Here is a 21,735-nt window from a genome sequence, read left to right on the forward strand (position 1 = left end):
CTTAGAACTTAGGAAACACATGAAAATACTTTAATATGCAGCACATCTTCAATAGCTTTACCAAGACTGTCTTTGAAATATTCAACACACTCAGTGTGTCCAGAATGTGGCGAGAATGACTCATTGTGACAAGACTCATATGTATTTAGCATACTTTGCATCTTTGGTCTGGCATATTCCTTTGTTCCTTCTTCCCCCCTCTTGCTCCCTCCCTCCCCCTTCATTCATTTATTCTTTAAAACGTTTAGCCCTTCCTTGAGCCCCAATATCTGTGAGATGCTGTGCTAGACAGAGGGCTGGTTATAAACACAAGGAGGTTCACGAGCAATCTTTGCCCTTGAGGGACTCTCAAGAGAGAAGGTGAGACAGATGCATGAGTGAATTGTTGAAACAGAGCTTTATAAATGTGTGACTCTAGGTATGGGCAGATGTATCTCAGGACACTGAGAAGCAAAGGACAATGATTCCCTGGGAAAGTCAGAGGAAATGCACCAAGGAGGTAACACCTGAGGGGAATCCTGGCAGGTGAGCTTCCATCTCAGGCAGAGAAGGCAGCAAAGGTGTGGTAAGAGAGGGCGAACTTGCCCAAAGGCAGGAGAAGAGAAGGAAGGACCTGGGGTATCCAGAAGGGGGTGAGTTTAGCGATGGAAATGCAGAGAAAAATTAGTGACGTGGAATGGTGGTGCTGAGATGAGAAGATAAATTAGAAAATAAATAAAAGAGCTGATACCTGCCATGATAAAGAATTTAGCTACTATCCTGAAAGTCAGGGTTTCCCAAAGCTTAGTTGTTTAAGTATTATTTCCACAACCTCTCTTATTTTTGTTTGACCTGTAAACCACTTGTACTATTATTATTTTAAATTTATTTTTCTAAAACCATTTACTTTTAAGCATATTTGTCTTTGGAAAAAACTTTATGTCAGTGTTGTAAGTAAAAAATCAATGTCACTTGCAGTAAATTCAAGGACATCATTAAAATGAATGTGATGAAAATAAAGCATTTCTGCTAACTCTTTGCTTATGAAAGTCTCTGAGCTAAAGGCCCACAGTTTCATTATTCTGAAGGGAGTTTGTAAGTTTTGGAGAGGAGTTAAAGTCACTGTAGCACCAAATTGAGAGTCCTTAAATTAATTAAGAGGAAGAAAGAGTTGAAAGGTATATAGCTTGCTTACTCTCTTAGTCAGGGGGATTTATGGTTCCTGTGCACCATCTTAGATACTGCAGGGGTATGTGTCCCACATAGGGGGAAATATTGTTTTAGGCAGTACAAGGCCTCTTCAAGGTTTTTGAGCTAAGAAGTGACAAAATCAGACTTATCTAAAGAGGGGATTACTCAGGATCAAAAGGGAAACCAAAGCAGAAAAGAAACCCTGCAGGGGCTGTGGAAGGGTCTAGTCAGTATAATAAGATGAATAGAGGGACCAGATTAAAGAAGGATTTAGGATCAGGCTACGTAGGACTTGATGCCTAAGGGATGAGGGGCAGGAATGCCTTGGAGATGGATTGCTTGGGAGGCTGCATACATGGTCATGTGATTCAGGCCAGGTATATGAGGAATACGTTTAAAGAAGACGGAGTAGAGTGTGTTTGCGCATATGCATGTGTGTGTGTGTGCGCGTGTGTGTGTGTGTGTGTGTGTGTGTGTGTGTGTGTGTGTGTGTGTTTTGGATGAGGAGGGGAAGGCAAGAAGCAGGTGAGAGTAGGGGTGATAAGACCCCTGGATCAGAACATGCTACCTGTTACACATAACGTGCACATCCCGGGCTCACATTAAATGCTTGTTGAATAAATGGTGACCTGTGATGGTCAGCAGGCAACTGGAAATACCCTGCTGGAGATCAGAGACATTCCAAATGCCAGTTAGGTTGGAAGAGGGAACTGTGGTCTACAAATCAACCTCGAATGCATTTCCATTTACCTATTGACCATTTTAGAAACTTTGTGCCGTAATCAGGTAGACAGGTTTAAGGTATATTGGGCATGTTTATGTTCATAAGATGTTAAAAATGAATCCACTCACCCAAAAATGTCACTGAGAACCTACTCATGTAAAGCAATTTGCTGGGTGCTTTGAGGGATAGAGAGGTAAATTAGACACAGACTCTTCTCACAGACTTGTAAAGATCTCATAAAATAATCGATAAAATTTTCAGGGATTTAAAGTTTAACATGTGAAGTATTTATTCATGATTTCCAGAAAACAAATTTAGCCTCAAAATCTTCCTATAAGCCCTAGTTAGTGTGATCTTTGTTTCCATGCATTATAAGAAGTGTATCATGGGGTCGGGGTAGAACAACAGTATAAGTGGAATTTTTGGTAGACTTACAGAATCGGAAGTGAAAAATCTTTCCTGTCATTAAGGACCCTTTTCCTCGTGTTGTGCTTAAAATACCCATTTTCCCAGCTTAGGAGAAATAAACTAATTGTGCTTTATCTTTTATATATATATAATTGTCCTCCTCAAACAGGTATATGATATAGTAATAAATTTGAGCATTCTCACAAAAACCTGTTATCTAATCCACTTTTCACAACTGGGATTTTTTCCAGGTAGTCAAGACACAGAGTGGAAAGCACAGATTTCCCTCTCAGCCTAAAAAAGAGTGATAGGTTTGAATAAGGAGGACAACGAGCCTAATGTTGATGCCCCTTCTTCAGTTTCTAGGCTCTTCTGTGGAAAGAAGTGTTTTCATAAGACTCAGACAGAATTCATTTCCATAGAGCATTCTTAATGGCTCCTGTCAGAACAAAACAGCTGCGAAACATATGGTATCCATTTCCCTGTATCACTTGGAAAAAATTTCACATGTAAATAAAGCCAACATAAAAGAGTAGCCCTTTGAACCCACGACCTTATACGATACATAAATATATTGGTACAATGCTCTCGTTGTATTGGCCCACTAAGTTATGTGGCTTTAAAAATTTTTTATTGCATTGAGATGCACATTATCAAGAAGTTTCCAAAAAATGAAGGTAATTGGAAAATACCAGCAAATACTATCCCTAATAATAAGTATGTATCTCAGAAATGTTAAGAAATATACATTTTTTTCCTACTATATTTTAAGGTTTTCAGAAAATTGATGGATAAAATTTAAGGCATATTTACATTTATAAACTCTGTGTCCACTATTTTTCTGTTGGTTTAAATAAGTAAGTAACCATATATTCTTGAAAGGAAGAGAGAAAGGCTTGGCAAAAATTTCTGGCAGGCCTTATTTTTTTTTAGCTTTACATTTTGAGGGAGAAAAGGACATATAAAGGATATCGAAAGACTTTTAAATTTATAATGGACCAACAGGAATTAGTCTTTGCCTATTTACATTTCATAAATAACTAGAAAATCTAGCTCTCATTGGTGATTACCACTTCTATGAGTTTATTAACAGGACTTTTGTCCCCTGTGAAATTAAGCTGCAAATCCCTGAGAAGGATGCTCTTTGGGCATTTAAAAAGAAATTTAATGCATTGGACAAAGTGAGATTCAAATTCAAATACTAGCACTTGTTAATTTTCTGCTCTGTGCCAAGTACTGTATACAACTGAGAACCAGAGCCAGCAGAAGGCAAGAGAAGCAGCAGCTCAAGAGCATCTAGACACCTTCCTTCCCTTCTGGAACATTCTCTGTTAATACCTGTTTCTTACTGGACAGAATCCAGGCCTCCCTCCACAGCTCACAGTATTTTCTTAGATTCCCAAAAGTCCTCAGAGAAGGACCGCTTCGTGCAGACCCTCTGAAACCACGAGCAAAATTGTGGTCCATTTGGGGTAAAGAACTCACCCACCAATAAATAGGTACATAGCATTTAGGCTTAGGACACTCACTCTCACCTCCTTATTTTGGTTCCAGAACTTATCTGAATCCTTTTAAAGCACATACCAGTAGGACGAAGAATGACCAAGGGTCTAAATTTGGGGAACGTTTCATAATTTTTATGCTACTTTCACCCCAAGAATCAATGGTAGCCAGGGATTGTTGCAGAAGTTACAGACCTGAGCACACCCTCATCTTAGCTCCTTTACTTTTTGGTTGTGCCCCACAGCAAAGAACAGACACAAACACATGCTTTGGGGTTAAATACTTCCCAATTACTGTTGTCGCAGAAGAGGAGAGAGCGATGGGAGATGCCTAGTTAGAGGGCATGTCCTGAAACCTCACCCCTTTGATGGGGGATGGTGTAACCTCAGTGGGAAGGGTGTAGGAATCCGTAAACTGGTGAGCTGCAAGCTACCAAGAGTGCGGGGTCATCTTCGTCGTCAAGGGAGAGTCCCAGAGAGGAGGTGGTGTCATCGAGGCTGAGGGAGGAAGGGGCAGCCGGTCACATGAAGCCGCCGCACTGCGGGAGGAGGTGGTGCTTACCTTTCACCTCCTGTGACACTCCGTCTCAGCCAGGCACTCGGACGCAGACTATACAGTCTTCATCTAAACTTTGCAAGAAATGAGAAGAAAAACAAATAGTCTGCCTACTTCACCCTCCCTTTGCACCTTCCTTCTCCTCCTGTTCATTTCCTGCTTTCCATATGACTGAGGGCAGCAGTGACTCTTAAAGAGCACGTTCCCGTGTGAAACTAGTGTGTTATGTTGCTGTGTCATATGCCAGAAAGTACTGTCGAATGCCCGTGAGCAATGGTTGACTACAGTACTCAGTCTGCGGTGGGATGAACTTAACCATGGCTTATCTCCAGTCAGTCCTGACCACTTCATTCCTTCCTGTTCTTTCCCTAATCCACCTAACAAATCACCTAGGGAATCACCCAATAGGTATCAGTTTAAGTTTGCCCAATATTAAACCATTTATCCCTTCTTTCTCTGAGACGTCGTCGTAAGCTTTCAGAGTATACCCGTGCGTGTGTGCACATATGCACGTACATCCCTTCTCTCCCTGGATTAGTTTGGAAGTTCATTTAACACAAAGGATCCTATCCTCCAATTCCCTTTTTCAGGGTGGTGGCAAGTATCAAAATACTATCAAGGAGGTGCCACCACCCAGGGAATAAACCTGATTATCTGTCTGGGTTTGTTTTCTTTAGCTGTCTGCCTTCACTATTGTTACTACTTGAATTAATTTCGAGCCAATATGTCATAACTTTCTTCTATCATTGACTATTTTTCAATGGTAAGTATGAACCGTTTGTTTTATGATATACGTTCTCTCTTAATTCGTCCCCTTTGAGCTTCGTCCTTAATTCGTCCCCGGGCTTCCTTTGAGCATTACTTGGGTGGACCATGTCTGCCTGCATGACCATGCTATTTTCAGTGTTTCAGATAGTCCCCTATTTTAATTTATTTTAAAACAGTTTTTAATAGTCCCCTCTCTTAATTTATTTTAAAACAGTTTCTAGCTCTAGCTGGAATTGCAGTGTCTCAACTCTTATTACAAACACACAGAAGCCCACGGGAATTGCCGATGTATACAGTAAGTTCCGCCCAGTGAAGCGAGTGTCCCCACTGAAACATCAGCCAGAGACTCTGGAGAACAATGAAAGTGATGACCAAAAGAACCAGAAGGCAGAGTACCAGAAAGGGGATGATTCTGACCCAGGCCCCCAACCTGAGGAGCTCAGCCCCAGAGATGGAGAGAGCAGCCCTCAAAGTAAGAGCATGGAACCCAGCCCCTTGCTGGGCGAACTGGAGCATTATGACCTCGACATGGATGAGATTCTGGATGTGCCTTACATTAAATCCAGTCAACAGCTTGCCTCTTTTACCAAGGTGACTTCAGAAAAAAGAATTTTGGGTTTATGCACAAGCATCAATGGCCTTTCTAGCAAAGCCTGTTCTACAGGAAATGCTGAGCACTCACTGTCCAACATGACACCATTTTGTGTTCTCTCTCCTGTGAAAAGCCCTCACTTGAGAAAAACATCCTCTGTCGTCCATGACCAGCAGAAGCTCTCCACTGAAGAATCCGAGAGTTCTTCTCCTCTGGTTAAATGTGGCTCTGCATATGAGCCTGAAAACCAGAGTAAGGACTTCCCAAATAAGACCTTTAGTGAGCCTCATGGTCGGAAAGTTGACAAGGCGATGCCAGACTGCCAGCTCAGGGCCTTCCATCTGCAGTCCTCAGCACCAGACCCCAAACTAGAGGAGCAGATCAGTGGCATGAACTGGACCAGCTCCCAAGGCCCAGAAGAAAGGAGTGAGTACCTGAAAAAAGTAAAAAGCATCCTGAACATCGTTAAAGAAGGGCAAATATCTCTCCTGGTAAGTATGAATTAATTCCTTATACATATTAACAATCTAGAGACTCCAGTTTTATCCATTCATTAGTAACAGAATGATGATGCCTTTGTTCCAATTTTTGTTTAATCTCTACTTGTGGCTTTAGTTGGGAGATGTGACTTTTGAGTTTTAAAATTATAAGTTAGGTGGTTAGCACAAGGAAAAACAATTGGCTATAGAGGGGAGTGTTATTTCACTTGAACTTTGCCTGAATTCAACTGGAATAAGGACACAGAGTCTAAAACAAAAACAAAACGAAAAAAAGCCCAGCACTTTCTTTAATATGAATCTTAATGTCTTTCTTTTTTGCTTTTCAAATGGTTCCCAATGCTCTCACTCAGTTATTTGTGGGGATGTCAGTTCCTTGCTGATGGCGGACCTGCCAGATACATGAACAGAGGGTCTTCTGTTTTATCCTGATCATTATTCAGAAGACTTGGACCAGGATGTTTGAAAGCATTTGCAGATAGAAACTTACCCTGGAGCTTGACTGCCCTCTGACCCACATGGAGTTTTTATTTAGTTCCAGGTCTGCATGTCTAGGGAGAATGAAGAAGCTTTTCCAAAGACTCTAGACACAGAGTAACATGATGTAAGAAAAGTCTGTTCTGCTTAGGCTCAGAGAAAACTAAACTGCAGTCACATTCCATCTGCCTACGTTGTTCTTCCTTGGCTTCCAGACTTGGATCAAACAGTAGGAAGCCTGAGCTGACACTGTGGTGTTAATTAAAGTCTCATTCAAGAAAATCATCACATCTTGGCAGTGTGATTCTACTTAGGGTAGAGCCATGCATAGATACGTATAATGCACTTGGTCTTTTATCACACATCTTAGTGTTATAATAGGATGATATGATAGAGCCATTTTACTAAGTAAAGTAATATTTTTTTCATCTTCTAAAGATGTCTTTTCCATTTCTGCTGGCTCTTCCTCTCTATTTCTCCTTGGTTCATTCCTTTCTTTTGTCTTTCCCGTGTTTTTATGTTTTGCAAGTGATAACACCTTTCAGTTTACCCAACGGTCTTTATCAACGAGTTTATACTCAGGGGACAGAACTTCACTAGAGGTGAGGAAACCAAAGGCCAGGTAGCCTCCAGATGCCTCAGGAGTTTGTTTAGGGATGAAAGTGTCTAGAGGTACCCGTGGGAGCACTGGCTGCAGCACCCATCATGTAGCTTGCCGTCAAAGCCAGCTCTCCATAGTTCAAGGCAACGCAGATGGTTAAGACAGGTAGTTCATTCATTTAACAAACCTACAACAGGGAATAAAATACAGCCTGGCCCTCAGAACTTAGCAGGAGTGGAGGAGACAGACAGGGAACCTGCCAGTTACCATTAAGTGTCATCGCAGTTGTTAGAAGGCCAGCTTGGAACAGCTACAGACTTGCTGACTCCTGTTTGTCACATGTCTCCCATGAAGATAAGTCACTTGAGCATTCATGTTCTAAAGCGCAGTATAGCAAAAATGTCATTGAAAATCATTAGAATTAATTGCAAGGAGTTCTGTCTCATTAGATCCCCATGGCTGCCACCAGGGCTTCTGGAAGCTCATCTCTTCTTCCCAGTGCCTGGAGCAAAACCCCCATAGCATCTCCTTGTGATTTATTGACTTAAGTTTTCTCCTCTCACTCTGTGTTCAGCCACACCTAGCTGCCGACAATCTAGACAAAATTCATGATGAAAACGGAAACAATCTCTTACATGTTGCCGCAGCACAGGGACATGCAGAATGTCTGCAGCACCTCACGTCTTTGATGGGAGAAGATTGCCTCAATGAGCGAAATGTGGAGAAGTTGACTCCAGCGGGCCTGGCCATCAAGGTGACTGGTTGGGGGCCGGGCCCTCCACAGCTAAAAGTTGGGTTTCTATCTTTGAAGATTCCTAGTAAGCTTCGGTGTTAGAATGGAGGGAGAGAAGAGTGATATACCAAGCAAACAGCAAATGAACCTATTGTATTTAAAAGGTTAATCATTTCAGTCACTAGCTGAGATTTTGAGATTTTGAGACTATATTCCAATTTAGAGTAAGCTTCAAATCAGCTAATAAAGAGAAAGGAAAATGATCTGTTGCCATTCTGAGAATTTTTGTTATTCTTAACCACCCCTGGATCTGTGTGAGGCTGTTTCATTTTTTTCCTAATGTGAGTATAATGAGCAAGACAAATGAGGAAGAGGTATATTATAAAGGATGCTAGCACTCAGGAGTATTTCAGACAATAAAGTGGACTTCTAATGGATTACATCTGAAGTTTAAACGTCTGCAGTATCAGGAGTTGTTTAGCATATCAGTGCCGAGTTTGCGTTTGGCTCTTGCAGAGTACAGTATGTTATCTGTCAAAAACTCCACAAATTAATGCCGACTGGGATAGAGTTAAAACCTAGAAACTGTGGTACAGGAAAACATGGTCTTTTATAGCACTGCAATGAGTGCCTCTGTAAAATATAACACATCACTAGAAGGTTAGCTATTAAACTAAAATTACTTTTAAGATCTTTGGTAAATAAATGTGGAATTCAGTCACATTTATTAATAAGCCAGAAGTGAAGTTTAGGGAAATATAATACATCTTGTGCTTCTGCATATGTAGTTTACTTTACTTAATAGTCATGTCTCCTAAAAGCTGAATAATCATAATTTTTATAAATGGAATTATACCAAAATTTACTAAGGGAACTTGCTAGTTAAAGAAGTCTACTTGTGAATTCACTGAAGAACGTGTTATATTTTAAAAACAAGCAGTTTTCTTCCCCAGTATACCTCTTATGCAAATCTAAATTTTTCTGTCTTCAGTTTATTTATCATTCAGCAAAGATTAAAAAGTTGTTTTCTGTTTTATTTAATGTTACCAATGATTAGCTTTTTTGATCAAATAAGAAATCCATGACCCCAGTGAATATCATTTTCCTTTAGTTGTAAATGATGCTATGTCAGATTAAGAGCTGAACTGCAGGCAGCCATCAAGAAGAAAGAGAAATGAAATGTGAAGTCAAAGTCAAGCATAGTGGAGTTCAGCAATGTGTACGAGTTCACCAGGTACTGTGTTAAGCTGCTGGCAAAACAAATTTAAATGAGACATAGTCCCTTTTCTTAAGGAATTGATAGCCTGGTGGATAAGGCAGGTAAATTATCAGTAATACAAGTGCAGGATGGCAAATTCAGGATCTAGTCCCATGTCAGAATCCTGTGGGAAGGCAGGAGTTGGGTTTGGTAATCAGTGGGCATGTGTCAGTGATGACTAAAATATTCTTGCAATGCCAGTAATTGTTGACATTCGCCTTGCCGTTTTAGTATTTTTAAAATACACTTCTCATTAGTTTTCCTGACTAATGGTGCAGTTTGAATATATTCTAACTACATAGTTGGATGAATTTTTTTGTTAATTTATATGCACGAGTGCTTGTTCTGATAGGGTAAGGATCTACAGAGTAGGAAGGTACATAAGAAATTTAGTGGTCATTAAGCCAACCCTGGGTAAACTCCTTCTATGGTATCCATATTAAGTGTTAATTTATTCTTAAACTGCTCCAGTCAACATAGGATCCCCATCATACAATCAGCATGCAAACTTAAACAATAATTTTTTTTTTTCTTCAATGAAGAGCGTATATCAAGCCCACAGGACTCAAAATCTCTTATAGTTTTGCAGTCTCAGTCTTTTCATACTTTACTTCTGGACAATGATCTGAGAAATGGAAGTATTCTTTTATTCCTTTATTTAATCTAGAATTTACAAAAGCAGTAAATACAAATATTTTATAATATATGCCACCTTCTTTGGCAGTCTGTCCTGACACATGTCCTGCCTCAGTCCACTGGTGTATTGTGATGGACATTGATGAAATTGAGGGAGTGCTAAGAAGTCATCATTCTTCCATTTTAGGACCTTGTTTTGAACACTAGTAACTAACTGGTGGTATTTCACCTCCTTAAGCACAGTTCTGAGAACGCTGCTGTCATTAAAGAAAACAAACTCGGTACAAATGGGCAGAAGTTGCTCAGATAATATGTCTTGGCTGACAGGAAGCAGTCAGAGACAAGGTATCAAATAAAAAGATTACATTAGAAAAGGGGTGCTGAAGTCATACCAAGGCTTAGGAACATCTCCCCACACTGTTAAACTCCTTAAATATGGAACATCATAAGTTCTTGCCAGCTACATGCAGAATTTATTGAGTCCTTTCTGAGGACCCAACACTAGATACTGTGGGAGTTCAACAGGCATTATTAAGTGCCCTTTGGGAACAGTTAAGCAAAATAATTGTAAAGAAAGATTTCTAAAAGGTGAGAACAGTCTGTTTTCTGAAGTGGAGCCAGCACAAGACATTACTTTAGAATCTAAACGGATTTGGAATGCAATAACCTTGATTATCTTTTTATTTCTGAGTAAGCCCAAAGAAAAAATGCTGGTCTGGTGAGAAAACATATAACCTACTGGTATTCCTTTTTAACATACAGTGAGTGACCCAAGGCTCAGGGACTTCAGCAGGCAAAAATCTCCCACTAGAATTTACTAACACTTTTTGTTTTCTTGGTATTTCTATTAATGGCAAGTGATACTGCTTTCAAACTCATAGTAGTGATATAATATTTCCTTTTCCCTCTCTAGCAACTTTTTATTTGTTTAAATGTTTCCTTGAGTAACTAAACCTAACACGCATCTAACAGAACATTCTCCCCAACAGCAGCAGAATATGCATTTTTCTCAAGTGCACATGAAATAGTCTCCATGATAGACCATATGTTATGTCATAAGACAGATCTCAATAAATTTAAAAGGATTAAAATCATACAAAGTATGTCCTTCCACCATAATGAAATACAATTAGGTATTAATAACAGAAGGGAATTTAAGATATTCACAAGTATATAGAATTAACACACCTAAAAATAATAATTGTATCAAAAGAGAAATTACAACGGAAATTGTACGATACTTAGAGATGAATGAACATGCAACATACCAACATTTAAGCATGCAGCTAAAGCAATGCTTAGAGGGAAATTTATAATTGTAAATGCATATGTTTAAAAAAGGAGGAGGAGGAGGAAGATCTCAAATTATTAGCCTAATCTACCTCAAGAAACTAGAAAAATAAAGCAAACTAAATTCAAAGCAAGCAGAAGGAAGAAAATTAAAATTTTTTCAAGCAAAAATAAATGAAATAGAGAATAGAAAAATAATAGAGAAAATCAACAAAACCAAATTGGTCTCATGAAAAGATTTTTTTTTAATTAGCAAGCCTTTATAGTTAGACTGACCAAAAAAGAGAGAGAGAGAAGGAAAGAGAGAGAAGACTCAAATTACTAAAATCAGAGCTATTGCCTAATATTTTTGTGTTCTGTGTAAATATCCATTGATATAAATTGTCTTGCCTCATAGACGCTCAGTATGGTTCCTACACCTTTCTTTATTCAGAGGGAATGAAGCATGTTGTGTCAGTGGGGTTTTTAAAAATTCTCCTAGGAAACACTGCATGCTCAAATTGTGTAATTTAAGGAAAGTCTGTAATGAATGATTTATATACAAAAGGAGGGTGGGTGGACAGGGTGTAGGGAGCCCGTGAAGGAAAGTGCGGTATATTGGGGTCAGTAACAACCAGAGCACGGTTACCAACCCAGAGCTTGAAAGGGCAGGGGAAGGACCTTGAGATAGAGAGGGTTGAATAGAACTGCTGACTTTTGACCTTTGACTGGTGGCAGGACTCAGCAGACAAGTGGCACCTCCATAAAGGGGGAGTTGAGAACAAAGGGGACCTCAAACTCACTCTCTTTTCCTGGTCTCCTGTTACTGCTTTGCATTAGCCAAACCCAGTCAGAAGCCAGGGGGCAAGGGAGCCAACCCATACCAATCAGCCTCCCTGGACAGGAAGGAGGGCAGAAACAGGAAGAGATAGATCTGAATGGGGCACCTGGAAGCTATTCAGCACACACCTGATGATGCTAGATGCCCCAGTCAGAAAGAACTATTCTGCATGTGAATAGTTGGAAGCTGACTACTTGAAATTCCATTGTCCAAATAGGAGTAAATGAAGAATGAGCAGATTACCCACCCTGTCTTGTTTTTAGAATAGGCTTCCCTGACTTCATGCCCACAGTAGTTCTTTTCTCCTGTGCTAAGATCCCACACCATGCAAACCAGGAAAGCAATTGAATGTCTCATTTGTCTTTTGGAGTTATTGTGAGGATCTAAGAGAGCATTCTAATACAGTATAAGGTGACATATTATGTGCTTAGTAAGCTGACATGCATCGCCTCATTTGATCTTTACAGTAACTCCATGAGGTAGCTGCTACTAACCCCTGCTATTTCATAGATGAGAAAATTGAGTATCAGAGAGGTGAGGTAAGTTGTTCAAGTCTTGTAACTAAGTGGTGGATTAAAGGCTTAAATCCATTCCAAAGTCTGGGTCTTAATCACTAGGTTACATATGTCATGACTGCCTTCCTGGTTTGCACAGTGTGGGATCCGAACACAGGAGAACAGGGCTACTGTGGGCATGAAATCAGAGAAGGCTTCAGTGAAAGTAGCATTTGAGCCAGTGTAATGGGATTATTTTCCTTTTCTTTATTTTTGACTCCTAACATGCTAACTTATCCAGAGAAAAAGCAGAGTTAATGGATAAACAAATTGTGGTATATTTTTACAATAGAATATTTCTCAGGAATAAACTATTTCCAATCACTAGCTTGGGTGAATCTCAGAAGCATTATGTTGGGTGAAAGAAGCCCGATGCAAAAGAGTACATACTCTATTCTGCTGTGATAGGAATCATAGTGGTCGCCTGGGCAAAGGTGAGGGGTATGAGAGCAAAGGAGTACTAGAAATGTGGGCATGTGGTGGAAATGTTCTACATCTTGACTGGAGTTGTAGTTAACAAGAGAATATATTTGTCAAAATTCATGAAACCGTACTTTAAAAAGAGTATATTTTATAGTTCGCAAATTGTACCTCTCAATAAATTGATTTTAAAGTAACTGATGAAATTATGAAAATGTATTATATAAAAATTATGCAGTTGATTTAGAGTCAAAATTACTGTTCAGAAATATAATAGGTGATATACGTTTATTGTAAATGAATTAAACCAGATATAAAAGCCAAAATTCATGTGATTTTTCCCTTGGTAAAATTACCACCTGTGAGGTATTTTTTCAAACCTGAATTACCTTAAATTTCTTTTTTTTTTTTTTTCTTTTTAATCTAGAATGGTCAGTTGGAATGCGTACGCTGGATGGTGAGTGAAACAGAAGCCATTGCTGAATTGAGTTGTTCTAAGGATTTTCCAAGCCTTATTCATTACGCAGGTTGCTTCGGCCAGGTATGAAGAAATTTTTAATTATCTTCTATTTGCATGCTGTGTAATCTATCTCTTTTTAAATTTTTAGTCCATCAAAATCCAAACATAAAAATTCATCAAAAATGTATTCAAGGATTTATAAGCAGTGATATTCATTGCAGCATTTTTTATACGAAAGAAATGTTTTAAACAACCTAAATATTCCAGATAGGATATTGGATAAATAATGAAGCAACATCCATATGATGGAATTTTACAGAAAAATATTCATTACATAATATTGAATTAAAATGTATGATACAAAACTGTTCCTGTAATTTGGTACTAACTTTGAATTTTGGAGAGGGAGAAAGAGAAATAGATAATAAAACTAGAAAAAACTATGTCACAACTTGTTTTTATAGTAATTATCACTCAGGGTAGAATTATAAATGGTTTTTATTTTCTTTTTTATATTTTTCACTTTTTTCCAAATTTCCTACAATAAATTTAACTTTTGTCAAAAGGAAAAATGATAGATTTTCTTGAAACCAAAATAAAGAAGAAAATCTTTGGTATGGCATTAATCGAGGGAGTCTCCGTCCATTAAAGATAAGCAATCACACTAACTAAAAATGAGTCTCAGTTACAACCAGTTTCTGCATTAGGAAATCCCAGTGTGAGTAATTGATGTACACAGATCACAATCCAGTGTATGCAGTAAAAAATCATCACTAACTCCCTTTGAGAAGGGTGAGTATAAATTATCTTTTTAAAAAAAACTGGAACCACAAAATGCCAATCTCAGTCTTAAAAAAATATAAATAAAGTCAGCAAGCACTCTATTAAAATAGATTTAATCACATTTGTTTGTGGCAAAGAAAATTGCTTCTCATGCATATAACCTTATCCCTTTGGCTTCATAAACTTTCCCAGTGGCAGTAAATTGCAGTATTGTCAACAAGAGATTATGCTTTTTCAAGCATGACAATCTCAAATTTTAAAAATAGACTCCTAGAATATTACCACAGCCTTTCTTCAGGGGGAGTCATGTTAGGTGATAGTTTATTTTGTGCCGTGGTAACTTAAGTTAATATATATGTAATGTTTCCTGTATGTACCAAGCACCATGCCATTGGATTTTGTGTACACTATCTGGCTTATGCCTTAAAACAACCTTATTGGATTCTGTTGTTTTTATCCCCATTCTATAGATGAGGAGACTGAAAAAAGAAATCTTAAGTGGCTTGCATGTGGTCTGATGTCTAGTAAGAGCAAAGGCTGGATCTCAACTCAGGTCCTTTGGCTTTGGGACCAGATTCTGTTTTTCCTCCATTTGTGTAGATAATTTGTAGAGCTTGTTTACAGTGGCACGGATACAGCCGCAGAAGTCTTTTCTTACAATTTTATCTAACAATACATTGTGATATTTGGAGTATCTTAACACAGCTTGTACGAAATTTATGGAATGAAGAAAGGAGCAGGAAGAACATTTAAAATTTATAAAAGCCACTGTCTTTGAAATAATTACTCCATTTTCTTTGTGTATTGCACTTATGAGCCCCAGTCATGGTGCTCTACAAACAAACGTTAAGAATTAATAAGATTTGTTAAGATGCCCTTTTTTTGCTTAGGCTGGCAAAGGGGAGAATAGTATTTTCAAATGACCAAAAGAATCATTAAGACAATAGTCTTCATAAATCATTCTCAGTATAAAACAAAATTTTATTTATTCTCAAATTGTCTGAGTAATTGTTTCGTACCCCTGATTTCATTTGCTTATGTAAAGCCTAAAGAGGAATTTCAGACATCAGTGAAAAAGCTGACTGCACTTTTGGAAGAGCTTGCCAAAGAAAAGGAGGAAGGGATTGCTTTGCTGTTCTGAGACTTTAAGTCAATAATTGGGCATCCGGCCTTCTTTGTCCTGAGCAATGTTGCTTATATGTGCCAGTTTCTCTCTTCAGCTCTCACAGCAGGCTTCTCATAATTTTGAAGCTATTGGGACAGAACAAAAGAAAGTGCCATTTCTGGGACTGGTTGGGTGATAGTGTAGCTTGCTTGGCTGGACTAGAGGAAAATATGGAAATTAGTGACCTATGTGAAGAGCCATGTCAAACATTTGCTTCATGTTAGTATCAGTCTTCAGATTGTTATTTCAAGCTGATAAGCATTTTTAATGACCTCAATTACAGCTTTGAGAAAGGCACTCCAGCAGTGCCTTAAGGAGAGCATTCCTAACTACGTAGAAAATGTAGAAGCCCATTAGGACTGCAAATTCTGCCCAGCCATCCTACATCCACTGTGACCACTTATGTAACAGATAACCTGTGGAGATGCTGAACTTGGAACTATTACAAGGCTAATATTTTCACAAGGAAGACTGTTATTGAACAGTTTTCTAATGGATTCAGCACATGCAGGTTTTTCTACATCAAGCAGGCACTTGAGTGTGTTCTGGTTTTGTTTCTTCAGTAAATACCTTTGGAAAGGATAGTACAGAGGAAAATTCTTCTCTTGGTTTATTTTAGGTGCCCTCTGCCCCTCCTATAGATTCTTAGAGAATGAGCTCCATTTGACTCGCAATTTGTGTCCTTTTTCTGGTTAAAATTACCTTTAAGGGCTCCAGAACCACAGAGTAGACAGCAGTTTTTAGTGGTGTCCTGGAGTGATAGATCTTTGGGTGATAGGAATTGATTTTCCTCCTCTTGACACACCAGGCCTTGGAGGGGGCAGTTATTTCATACCTTGATTGTACCTAGCAAAACCAGCCACAGGAAGCATGAAGGTGAAAGCATGAAGGACGCTCGGGGAACGAGCAGGGGTGTCCTCGGATGGGCCTGCTTTGCTGTCCCTTGAGAGAGATGCTTGCTGGCGAAACAACTGAGGCAGAATTGTCTCAAGTCAAAGTCACCGCCTGTGTAACTTGGGCAGTTTTATTCGAACATGAAGGTTCAGATGGTCTTGTCCAGGATCCCAGCAAAGCTCTTGTCCTCAGGTGCTTGGGGGCTCAGGCCTGTTTTGCATTGATCACTGGTTCAGTGGGCTCTCTGATACTTTCAACATCAAACTTATCATTTTGTTTCTGAATCTTCATGTGACTTTTGGTCAAGGAATTTTGCTACAGAAACAATAGGAATCATAGCATTAAGCATTTACCAAGAAAGAGCACATTTGCCTACACTATGTTCATTTTCCATTTTAAATGTTTGCCCTGATAGGGATCAAAAAAAAAAAAAAGACACTTTTTCAAAAAAGAAAAAGCTCAGCAATTCCTATGAATGGTCATGAACAGTGATAGGCATGCTGGTGAGGGGGTTCCTTCCACAGGCTGTGTTATTGTTTTTCCATGCTTTACTTTAAAAAGAGAAAATATTCTGTTGACTTTATTGTTTCATTGTCATGGGGTAGAAATAAGTAAACAACACTGAAAGGGTTATGATTGTAGATGAAAGCAAACTGAAAAATCTTTGAATGGCACAAGCATTCATCTGCTCTCCAAGGACCTTTGAAAAAGCTTAACCAGGGCTTCCCCAGTGGTGCAATGGTTGAGAATCCGCCTGTCGATTCAGGGGACACGGGTTCGTGCCCCGGTCCGGGAGGATCCCACGTGCCGCGGAGCGGCTGGGCCTGTGAGCCATGGCCGCTGAGCCTGCGCGTCCGGAGCCTGTGATCTGCAACAGGAGAGGCCACAACAGTGAGAGGCCCACGTACTGAAAAAAAAAAAAAAAAAAAAAAAAAAAAGCTTAACCAACACAGAGCTCCACAACCCACAGACTGACAGTTAATGTGATTTCTGTGACCCAAGGGTTGGAAAGGGAGTGTGTCCTTTATGGAGTCAGGGGTCATGGGGCAACGAGCCATGGTGGATATTGATACTCAGAAGACAGAGAACATTAGCTCCTGAGTCTGAGTTTAAATCCTAGCCCTACCCTTACTAGATCAGTAGCCTTGCATATGTTTACATTTTTTTAAAAAAGAAAAGATCTCCCTGGACCTCAGTTTCCTCATCTTTAAAATGGAGATAATAGAACCTTCTTTACAGGGTTACTCTGAGGTCCAAATGAGAAAAGCCACATGAAGCACTGCCCACTGCCAGCACGTATTAGACACTAGGTGAATGTTGGCTATTATGGTTATTGGATACCTTCCACTTTATTATTTTTATTTCTATAAATATTATTTAATATATTTATTTCACTATGAGTGAAGTATCAGAGAAATTTGGCAAAGAATTATTTAGGCCTTAACCTATTTAATCAATTCTTAGATTTTTTTTTTTCACATTTTACTATCTCTAGATTCTACATTTATCTTACAGTAAATGACAATATGAGATTATTGCTGGCCATCTTTTTACCTTTGAACATGTCAAAAACTGGAGTGAATCTTATAATTGATGGCACATTAGATTTGATAACCTATGATCACAGGCAAAGCTGCTTCCTTTAGAACTTATGGTTGTAACTGTAGACATTTTATTGATACCAGTAATAAACCTGTGGCATAGATTTCAATTACATTTTTAATTAGACTGTCCAGCAAATCTCATAAACTACATGCATTAATTGTTGCTTTAAATAAATCGCATTGCCTTTAAGAACATGCAAATTACAACATTAAAACAGGTTACCAAAAAAGCAGAAAATCTCGAGTAGAGGAAACAAGTACATGAAGTAGGTTTCAAGTCGTTAGATGTAAGTTGAATGGGTAGGTGGGTGTGTGGGTGATTGGCTGGAATGTCAGTTGGAGAGGCATTCTGTAAAACAGAAATAATACAGAAGAGCCAGCCCATCCATGGGACTGCATTGGATGTTCTCTGAAAGCGATATTTATGGGAAAATGAAGATCTGAAGTTACATTCTTCCTTTAACATCTTCTTCCTCTCACACACACACACACACACACACACACACACACACATACACACACACTGGTGGGGGGCAGAGGAGAGAACCTGCGGAATGTCTAAAAGATGAAAGAAGAGGTGGGCATCATTGCATATATATCTATAACACATACGCATTTACAAGGGCCTTCTTAGTTGGAGAAAATAGCTGTATTTGTTCTGTTCTCCTTACTAGATATTTGTCAAATAAGTCACTGTTTAAATTGTAGGACTGTGGATGTCTGCTCAAATGTTCTCCAGAATCAGAGCAGAAAGCATTTCCCAGAGACTGGATGCTAAACATGCTTTTACCCAAACCAAGGGATTCTAGCCATCTCCATGTCCCTCTCAGAAATCCTAAGTGGACAGCCAGCCCATCCCTTTGAGCAGTGCTTCTCTGCACCGTATCGTTGGGGAGATTGTCATTCCCATCGATTTCTCAGTGAATAAGCCAATTGCATAGCTTCTTATTAAAGTAAATTGTCCACTGCAGAACACAAAACTGAATTGGAGGGGCTGGGCAAAGACGTGCCTTGTTCTGGACAATAGGATAAACATTCTTCCTTTATGTAAGTCTTGCATGTTGAATTGGGTAAGAGCCTTAATTGTAGGAAAGAATTATCCATGCCATCATAAGAAAAGCAGGCAGGTTATCATAACAGTATGGACTGCACCTGACTGGGAGAGTCAGGAGCCAAGGCAACTCCTGCCTCACACAGACCTTGCCCTGTTCTCCCAGGTCATCAAGCCCCTGCAAAGTCCAGGTCTCTAGATTCCTCCCAGATTTCTACAAAGGGAAAATTCCTAGTCTTATGAATAGTATTCTATTTCCTATAACTCCATTACTAAAAGTTATTCAGTTATTGGAAACACTGAATTATAATAAAGGGCATTTTCTGTGCATGTGGAATAGACATATCCACGATAATATTTAATCGAGTCTGAAAAACGTGAAAGTATGCCTGACAAGAAGGTACATATAAAACGTTTCTGAGTATCTTGAACTCCTCTGAGCTTGATTTGCTAAAGAGAGAAGCTGCTAGAGTATCAGAGAATATCCAGTTGTCTTCTTCAGTTTTCTGATTTGTAAAATAATTGAATTGGATAATTCCCTAAAATCTCTCCCACTCAGCGTTTTTAACATTTAATATCATGGAGTAAAGCCAGGTCACCACAAGCTTAACAATGACCATTGAAGATGGCAGGACTGTCCTTTTCACCAGTAGGGGCACAGCAACCTGCCCTCTTGATGTTTCTGTGTCTTAGGCATTGACTTCTAACCAGTTGGTCATGTCATTGATCTTGAGATACACCCACTCATCTAGATCTTTTCAGGAGTTAAGGTCAGATGGTTCGATCATCTGTCTCCAAATAAAAATATGTCGGTTTTTTTCCCTACCTAGTTAGGAAAAATAAAGGAAGTTGTTGTACCTTATGCATTCGAAACATCACCTGCTGTGGTCCAAATGTCAGTCCCAGCTTCCTCCAAGTTTGCCTCTGAAGAAGAGGATTAAGCACATCAGCCTATCTGATCCCACTCCTACCTCCCAACCCTAGCCTCCAGGCTTTGCTGCACCCCATTCTCTAGGGACGTGGAGGGTTTCACTTCCTACAAGGTCTGTCTGCTTTTGCAGCTAACACTCACCCTGCTTTCCCGGGGTGTATTCTTGGTCGTTTGTAGGTATTGATTACATTTTCTCTTCTTGCTTTTTATTTTATTTTATTTTATTGGCGGTACGCGGACCTCTCACTGTTGTGGCCTCTCCCGCCGCGGAGCACGGGCTCCGGACACACAGGCTCAGCGGCCATGGCTCACGGGCCCCACCGCTCCGCAGCATGTGGGATCTTCCCAGACCGGGGCACGAACCCGTGTCCCCTGCATCGGCAGGCGGACTCTCAACCACTGCGCCACCAGGGAAGCCCTCTTCTTGCTCTTTAGAGGGCTTACTCCCTGCTTGCTCATGTGAAAAAGGTGTGGTGCAAGTATTCAGTCTCTCCCTGATGTCACAGATGCCTTTATAAACAGTGCCCTGTTCCCCACATGAGGGGAGAAACATGAAAGGAGTTGGCAGTTTTTATCCAGCATTCCTTTAGCAGATTAGTTGGCATGTTCAGAAGGTGAAGGCAAATTTAATCCAGAAACATATAAAAGTTCACGACCAGTCCAAGCAAATAACTGGAAAAGAAAATCCTTTAAAAGGCTAAGGAGAGGTTCAAGGCTATTTCAAACGCATGATCATCTTTTTAAATGTCAAATTCCACCCACTAAACTTCATGCTGTTGTTTTTACCACTCTCATACTTTTTTAACATTATATTTAATTTTTCTATTTTAAAACAGTGAATTCCCATCCCCCTGCTTTCTCCTGAGGCCAAACATAACATGTAAATACCGCAGAAGACTCTGGGTAAAATGCAAACAGATTATGATGACACACACTGACTGTTCTATGTCTTTGCTTTTGAAAGGTTGTGTTCAAAGCTTTGGGTCCCCTTCCTTTAACGTAGAAGAAGAGAAAGATTTATCTGTTAAAAAACAAAAAACAAAAAAACACCAACATTTGGTCAGAAAAATCAAGAGGGTCCCAGTTTTATTTCAGTGTGGTTATCTTATACTTAGCAACTTAAGACGTTGCTTTTTGTAAGGCTTTTTTGTAAGGCTTTTCTTGTAAGCCTATTGATTGTATGGTATGGGATTAGGAAGGCATGGTGAAGCGTGATGAACTTAAAGGAGAAGCTAGGTATCTCAATAGTCCAAGGTTTTATAATAATATTCTTGAAGCCTCCAGATAATATAACAAAGTAACAAAAACATTGCTTCGGACTGGTTCCAACGTTGACTGTCTCATTGTGTGACTGAGGAGGTGCTCAAACTTTCTGTGAATCAGTTTTCCCACCTGTAGAATAAGTGAGAAAAACAAGAGTGTTTCTGAGATAACTTTCTGCTCTTCAAATTCTCAGAGCATACTTCTTTCATTAACTTTAGTCAGAGATGCATGAATTTTCAGTTCTTACTGAATGGAAATGTTCTCTTCATAAGGTAATCTTGGCTATATCTAAGCTTCACATGTTGGAGTTTTGTTTTCCTCTGTCCTTATATTAGACTTCACTACATGACAGTCTGTTAATTCCAGCCTGTCCTTCTGTTTAATAGGAAAAGATTCTGCTGTGGCTTCTTCAGTTCATGCAAGAGCAGGGCATCTCACTGGATGAAGTGGACCAGGAGGGCAACAGCGCCGTTCATGTGGCTTCCCAGCATGGCTACCTCGGGTGCATACAGGTACACAGGCCCTGCTGCTCTGGAGAGAGAAGAAATGAGTGCATCAAGTAATGAAACAAAACATGG

The 21,735-nt window shown here is 39.4% G+C and overlaps 1 protein-coding gene across 7 annotated transcripts in view; it reads left to right on the forward strand.

Annotated features, from left to right (window-relative positions):
• Positions 1 to 21,735, forward strand: part of SNCAIP (synuclein alpha interacting protein) — a 149,645-nt gene that overhangs the window by 103,201 nt on the left and 24,709 nt on the right. For 5 of the 7 annotated variants that reach the window (XM_067033376.1, XM_067033375.1, XM_067033374.1 and 2 more), the window contains exons 4-7: positions 5,343 to 6,211; positions 7,870 to 8,049; positions 13,434 to 13,547; positions 21,544 to 21,669. In XM_067033376.1, coding sequence (XP_066889477.1) covers positions 5,343 to 6,211; positions 7,870 to 8,049; positions 13,434 to 13,547; positions 21,544 to 21,669 — 1,289 coding nt within the window. The remainder of the gene's footprint in view (positions 1 to 5,342; positions 6,212 to 7,869; positions 8,050 to 13,433; positions 13,548 to 21,543; positions 21,670 to 21,735) is intronic. The other 2 variants (XM_067033378.1, XM_067033380.1) reach the window with 2 other exon arrangements.

This window comes from Kogia breviceps, chromosome 4 (genome assembly GCF_026419965.1).
Source record: "Kogia breviceps isolate mKogBre1 chromosome 4, mKogBre1 haplotype 1, whole genome shotgun sequence".
NCBI lineage: Eukaryota > Metazoa > Chordata > Mammalia > Artiodactyla > Physeteridae > Kogia > Kogia breviceps.